Source organism: Perna viridis, chromosome 9 (genome assembly GCF_037379345.1).
Source record: "Perna viridis isolate PV_CMFRI_1.1 ecotype Kerala chromosome 9, ASM3737934v1, whole genome shotgun sequence".
Lineage (NCBI taxonomy): Eukaryota > Metazoa > Mollusca > Bivalvia > Mytilida > Mytilidae > Perna > Perna viridis.
In genome coordinates, this window is record NC_142453.1 from 23,130,180 (window position 1) to 23,137,583 (window position 7,404).

The 7,404-nt window shown below is 30.7% G+C and overlaps 1 protein-coding gene and 1 long non-coding RNA gene across 2 annotated transcripts; both read left to right on the forward strand.

The window, feature by feature from the left end:
• Positions 1 to 818: 818 nt before the first annotated feature.
• Positions 819 to 2,298, forward strand: LOC148607386 (uncharacterized). The gene is made up of 4 exons (XR_015915134.1): positions 819 to 940; positions 1,190 to 1,246; positions 1,671 to 1,784; positions 2,189 to 2,298. It is a non-coding gene; the product is annotated as an uncharacterized LOC148607386 (long non-coding RNA).
• Positions 2,299 to 4,733: 2,435 nt separating this feature from the next.
• On the forward strand, positions 4,734 to 7,404 carry LOC148607387 (uncharacterized). The gene is made up of 6 exons (XM_088545065.1): positions 4,734 to 4,789; positions 5,167 to 5,283; positions 5,662 to 5,778; positions 6,132 to 6,260; positions 6,590 to 6,718; positions 6,965 to 7,404. The coding sequence occupies exons 1-6, from the start codon at positions 4,750 to 4,752 to the stop codon at positions 6,976 to 6,978; spliced, it is 546 nt and encodes a 181-aa protein (XP_088401191.1). The 5' UTR covers positions 4,734 to 4,749; the 3' UTR covers positions 6,979 to 7,404.

The window sequence follows — 7,404 nt, forward strand, 5'->3', positions numbered from 1 at the left end:
CAAAGCGTATCGGGAAACATTGCTGAGGTAAGCTTTTCATTTTATATGGAAAAACCAAGTTCTAAATAATAACCGATATTTCCTTGTTTTTGATAAACCCTGTTAAAAGAAGCAGTGGTCGATGCAATGTTTGATTACATGGAGTATGGTAATGTGTACTTAGGTCAAAAGTCAAAGACTATGACATCAGTTATGATTCTTGGAAAAAAGTATAGTAGTATTAACTTTGTATACCATAATGACTAATTATTACAATGTCCTTTTTTATCATTTCGAAATTAATTTGCGTTTATTTCGTACGGAAATGATTTGCTATAAATACAAATTTCAATCCTAAAAGAAACACAGAAAAGGTAAGATCTAGCAGTGAAGTAAAGCTCTCCGTACAAAATGTTGAAAACGGTTTTCTATATAGCAGCCATTTTAGTTGTCGTAGGTATCTTATTACATACTGTTTAAGAGACATTTTTACCGCCTCTGTTTCATCTCAGAATATTTAATAAATAAAAATGAATATTCTATTTTCAAATTATTTTAAACAAAGTCATAATATTGGCATAATCGGTCTATCAAATAACAATGCATAATTACAAATGATTTTTCCAGATTTTTAGATATACTGCAAAGTTATATTAGTTACTTAAGGTTTAGTAGCAGATGAATTAATTATTTAGTCTCGTTTCTTAGCGAAGATTTAAACGTGCCAGGAAAGATCCGGAAATCTACCGTTTACTATTGTAGGCTAACTTTGATTGAAATAAATCAAAACGTAGTAGCAATTCCGAAAACTGACATCTATAATTTATTTAATAGGTCCATGCATATCGAGTAGAAGTTAGATCAGGAACATGTCCTATAACAACTGGAGGGTTATCTCCTATATGTGCATGTAATACACTGGGAGCATGCAAAGTGGACGGTGACTGTAAAGCAAATCCAAGTAAATAAGATAATGCATGCACGAAGGGTTTTATAACAGACCATAACCTTAAGTAATAGCCCTTCCTTTTTTTATGGCGGGCGTTTTCTTGATACAAAGTATCACGCAATGTTAATAAAATTTCAATTAATGAATGTGTTATTTTGATATCAATCAAAAAATTGTAAAAAGTGATTGATATTTTTATGTAACAGTTTTTTTACAATACAAATTCAAAATGAATTTATGTTTTTCATTAATTTCATTTAGCGTACAAATGCTGTGATCTTGGATGTTCATGCAGTAAAAGATGTGTAAAGCCTGGAGGTAAGATCCATTATTTCATACACGTTAATATACAGTAATGACAATTTAGAGGATACACCAATGAAAATTTGATTCATCGTTCTTTACTATTTTTTAAGTAGAATAATGAAATTTCAATTAATTAATAATTCTCAAAAATTCATCAAAGCCATTCCGGTCACATAGGAATAATCGTATTGTGCACGGTTTCGTGTTTGTCCGAGGTTTGGGTTTTATCACTGTCGGGTCCTTCCAATTATTTTTTCACTGCTTCCCCGCATTATAAGTGGATAGACTTGTCTACCTGCCGTCTTCATCATGTACAATTACAATCCGGTTCCGCGCGTCAAAGAATAGCCCTCGTCCTGCTTGAAATATACCCTATAGGACGTGTTTGAAAAACGAATTGAAAAACGTACTAACTCATCCTTTTGTTTCATTTTAGACTGTTATTATAATGGCAAAACTTACTGGATCAACGACGTATTTTCTAAGGGAGATGAATGCAATAAATGTAAATGTACTAAAGATAAAATTATATGTGACAACAATGCATGCAGTAAGTAACAGTATTATGTAACATGAGAAACTAACACGCAAAATGGACTATAAATTTGTTTTTACGATTATATACAAAAAAGTATTTCGAGTGTTTTTTTGCATACATTGTTCATTTCGATAATCTGTTTGATCCGATAGTACAGTATTTCTAACTTTGTTATACATAATAGTTTTGTTTTCTCTTTTGTAATGAATGACTTATTGTCTTTAAAAAATATCTTACAAAAGATGTGAAATTTTCCAAAGAATATTGAATGGCTAAAAACATATTTTCATTTATTATACATTTAATCCATGCAGTCAGATATTTATTTTTAAGTAAGAATTGATTATCATTAAAACATTATTTCCTTTTTATCCTATTGAACGAGAATTTAATATATCAATGTATGTTTTTGTTAGATTGTAAAAAAGGTGGAAACACATACGCCATTGGGCAAACGTTCCCTTCCTCCGACAGTTGCAATACCTGTACCTGTAAATCGGACGGAATTATAATTTGTTCAAATAAGCCATGTAGTAAGTGATTAATTTAAAGTTACTTGTTTACAGCAAATATAAAATGTTGTAAACAAATTCAAATTTTCCTTTTATCACACAACTAATAAAAATTGGCCTCTTTCTTTATTGATATGTTAAAATGTTACAGCCATTTTCGAGTCCTATGTAACAATATATATATATATGAATGTATTTAAGTACAAAATTTCTTGGTATTATCCCTGATAAGATAAGATCACATCTTACAAAACAAATATATCTATAGAAAGGTCAAAAGTATCATTCAATACACAATTTCATAACACAGGTTGTTCCAAGGGATCTAATGTCTATAAGATTGGAGAAATATTTCCTGCTGGTGACAGTTGCAATACATGTGAATGTATGGTTGACGGAACTATAGTATGTGGAAATAAATTTTGTGGTAGGTTTAAAATCAGTAAAAAATAACAATTTCGAATGATTGTATAATACTCTATAGCATTATATAACTCAAGTATCAACGAGATGGTTTACTACGGTTAAGAAGAAGATATGTAAATGAAGATGGAAAATACCATATTTATTATTCGGTCGTACACAAGTTTCACACTTTTAAACTAACGCGGTAAAACATTATGCATTTGTCAGTTTAAGAACGCACATGGATCATGCACATGGTGGAGGTAAGAAGAGATCATTATTATACCTTTTGCTTCTAATGAAAAGGTGACCTACGTTTGGTTCTTAGCAAAAAATATCTTTTATTTCCCTTTTCTGTTTGGATAAACTAAATGGACATCTGCTATTCTGACAGGCCTTGAGCTGGCATTTTTTAATAACGGTGGGGTTGTTTTCGTCTATAAATATTCACCATATCCATTCTCGTTGTATTCATTTTGCAATCATTTTATATTGTTTTAGGCTGTAATAAAGGTTCGATAAAATACAACGTTGGAGAAATATTTCCTGCTGGAGATGGTTGTAATAAATGTACCTGTAGAGCTGGTGGTCTGATTGATTGTTCAAATAAGCCATGTTGTAAGTCTAGGTTATGTTTTATTGAATTTTGTATTGAATTTTATTCTAGTCATGGACATGTTTATATGTAACCAGGACTAAGTTTCAACTAATTCTTTCTTTATTCTAGCTTGTTCTAAAGGTGGGGTAGAATACAAAATTGGAGAAATATTCCCAGCTGGTGATGGTTGTAATACGTGCGAGTGTATGGTAGACGGAACGATAGTATGTGGATCAAAATTTTGTGGTACGTTTGAACTCAGTAAATAATTGCAATGCTATTATTGCTTCATTTAAGTAATGAACATTTTGATACTCTATGAGGGAGAAAAAATAATTAACAGGTACACATGATGCCTGATGACGTAAACAAGTCGGACACTAAAAACATGTTTTGGAATTTAAGGGTGTAAGCTAATTTATAATTTTATAACTTTTGGAAAAACAGCAAAGCAAGAGTTTTGCAAAATTGAATAAGATAGATTTAAAACTTTTCCAGAAGTCCAATTTCATCTGGCACTTCAATAAAAATACCTGCTTTGCATTTTTCCTCCTAGAAATGGGACATGATTTAATTGCCTATACTTATATTCTGACAGACTTTTCAATCATTTTATATTGTTTTAGGTTGTACTGAAGGTTCTATGAAATACAACGTTGGAGAAATATTTCCATCTGTTGATGGATGTAACAAATGTACCTGTAAAGAAGATGGTATGATTGAATGTACAAATAAGCCATGCTGTAAGTTCTTTTAATATCTTATCTGAAATATATACAGTAAGCATATTAATTTTCACTATTTGCGCGGTGGACAGAAAAGTGCGAAATATAGTACCCGCAAAACTGAGCTTTAACACTATAGAACGATTAACTTTTTTGTGGAAAGCGAAAATTCCTAATTTTAGAGAATGTGTTCACTTGACAGAATTCACGATAATAAGCAACCGCGAAAATTAATACGTTTACAGTAATAGATTTTCATAATTAATTCAATGTTTTAGCAAAAACAAAATATTTCCTATTTCTATTATTATCCAAGGTAATATTAGATATTGACAAAGTATTCTCACCTAGGAATGTAACTGTAAACTACCAATCCTTATGAATAAGCCAAAATAAACTATTTGATACACACATTTTTTTCTGAATGTTATATTGTAATTTGTAACAAAGCTATCAATAATTAAAAAATAAAATGGGGGTTCAAAGAGAAGAAGATAGAGTGTTAAGTAGTATCACATGTTTGGTCTGTAAGGTTTTTTTTAACTTATACATCTTATCATTCGCATGACTTATTTTATTAATTCTTAGATGATTATGCCAGTAACCAATACATTAATTGCAACAGATCACGAAATCATCAGATTTTTATGTTATTACTTTATTTTAGCATGTTCTAAAGGTGGCGTGGAATACAAAATTGGACAAAAATTCCATGCGGTTGTAATACATGTGAATGTATGGGAGATGGAACAATTGTGTGTGGATCTAAATTTTGTGGTATGTTCAAGAGGAGTAATAAACTACAGCTATCAATAATTTTACATTGCATTCATTACTCGATTCAATTATATGGCTTGTTCTGTTAGATTGAAAAAAAGGCAATCTTGATGATACAATCAAACAGATCTTAATTGACACGAGATAAAGGTGCACAAATCACACAGTTGAAATTACAATTTCATACCGACACTCTAAAATATCAAATTATTTGTCAATTCTCAAACATAAACAATAAGACAGCTTACCCTATTGATCTCAACTGGAACTAAATGAAAAAGTTTGCTTTTTGTTTTTCCATGCTTTTTTAAAGCAAAAAGCAATTTACTTCACATATATTCTTACCAACTATTTTCTATTCCTTTAAAATGTTTTAGGTTGTACAAAAGGTTCCATGAAATACAACATTGGAGAAATATTTCCAGCTGGTGATGGATGTAATAAATGTACCTGTAACGCTGGTGGTCTTATTGATTGTACAACTAAGCCGTGTTGTAAGTTTTGACAAATTTGATTGAGATATCAAATATATATGTATACATATGAAGGTTTCGGTCTTTGATAAGCATCTACGTCTGATTATTTTATTCCCACACATTTTAGACATTATGCACTCTTAACTAACTGAAAGATTTAACAAAGGCAACCGATCATTAAAGCAATAAGCAGGGGATGACAGAAGGAATAAACACTGTCCATAATATCGCAATTTTAGCTTGGCAAAAAATTTGACATTAATATTCACTGCAAATCCCTCACTCAGTCAAATTGTATGACTTCAGTAAGGCACATACTAATATTTTACCCCGCTTCATAGCAGAAAATGGTATAATGTTACATTTGTGTTTCATCAGATTCCCATTTTATTTCAGCATGTTCTAAAGGTGGAGTAGTATACAAAATCGGAGAAATATTTTCCGCTGGTGACGGTTGTAATACATGCGAATGTAAAGATGACGGTACAATTGTGTGCACATTGAGAAAATGTGGTAGGTACTACATATGTCGTTGGGTCCTATTTTCCATGACAAATAGGAAATGCAAAACAGGGGTTCAAACCAAACCTAAAATAACTTCCATTTTTAGCGTTGATTATCAAGAGTTGAAATTTTAATAGAACTCTGATTTTTTTGTAATTATGGCTAACTATCTGACAATGATGCAAATGGGGCAGATAGGTGTCGTTGAGATAATAAATTATTCGGGTCTTTTATTTTGCATTTAACTATTATAATTTTGTACCGTGGGAAGGCTTAAGATTAACATTAGTCGTAGTTTTATGTCATCAACACTTATAAATGTAATCGTTTAATACACATTCAATAAACATCTTTCGTTTTAGATTGTACGTACGGAAGTAATGTGTACAAAATCGGTCAAACATTTCTAGCACAAGACAGATGTAATACTTGTGAATGTAACAAAGTGGTTGGTTCTTCTTCAATTATCAGTTGTACCAGTAAAGCATGCGGTATGAGAATTGAATAATTATTGAAATAATTCATACACTTTCATTTTTTATTATTAAAATGTGAATATTAATTACAAGAAAAACGCCAACAATGTATCAAAGGCAACTCGTGTTTACTTATATAAGCTGTTTTACTCTTCTCCTTTTTTGAGTGACTGGAATGGGTTGTCCTTTTACTATTAAATGTGTTTTCTCTCTCTCTCTCTTTCTACTTGTTTTAAAAATCGTAAGTCGGGTCATCTTAGCTATTACCTGCAAGTAATTCTTGTATAAAAAACGTTTACGCTTAACATTTTACATTTTAATTGATGATTTTTTTTAAATTGCAGAATGTGTTTACAATGCCAAGAAATATGACATAGGATTACAATTCCCCGCAAAGGATGGCTGCAACACTTGCCTTTGTAAACTTGTCAATTTAGTCCCTAAAGCTGTTTGTGCAACAGACAAAACATGCGGTATGTTATAATTTAATATTACGAATTTAGTGTATATACTTATGGTTTTATTTTCCATATCATGCTAATTGATTAAAATCAACACTGATTCAATATTTTGTCTTTTGTTTTAGGGGGTTGGATAGTGGTGACTATTTCAATAGATGTTTTGTGTTCATAATGTCATATACTTGCAGTTCACATTAACATTGAGCTACTCATTTACTTTACCACCTGTTTATAATTTACATATATTTTCTTTTTCAGGGTATGGCAAATAAGACGTTTGTTGAATTTCAAGATTATAATTTAAATCCTTTGAATAAGACAGCAGTCTTATTTCATTCAACTCTAAATCTGTTTTCTATACAGAACATGTTTTGTCTAGTATGAATTTTATTAGTGTTTCGTTCTATTCTTGTGTTCTTCTACTTATAAATTAGGTCAACTGTATATGCATAGGTGACTGTCATGTGTTAATTTCTCTGTGTTGTTTTAACTAAATTTTGTTAGTTTTGTTTTGTCATGCAGACGTATAATGATAAAACATATAGTAAAAATGCATGTCGGTTTAAATCAATTATTTTTTGAAAAATATTTGTTTTTACTCCTGTGTGTTAAGATTCGTGTAACTGTCATGTTCACTTGTCTGCGTACTTGTTTTTATAATTCATGATTTTCGAACAATTTGTGAGAGTTCTTGTGAA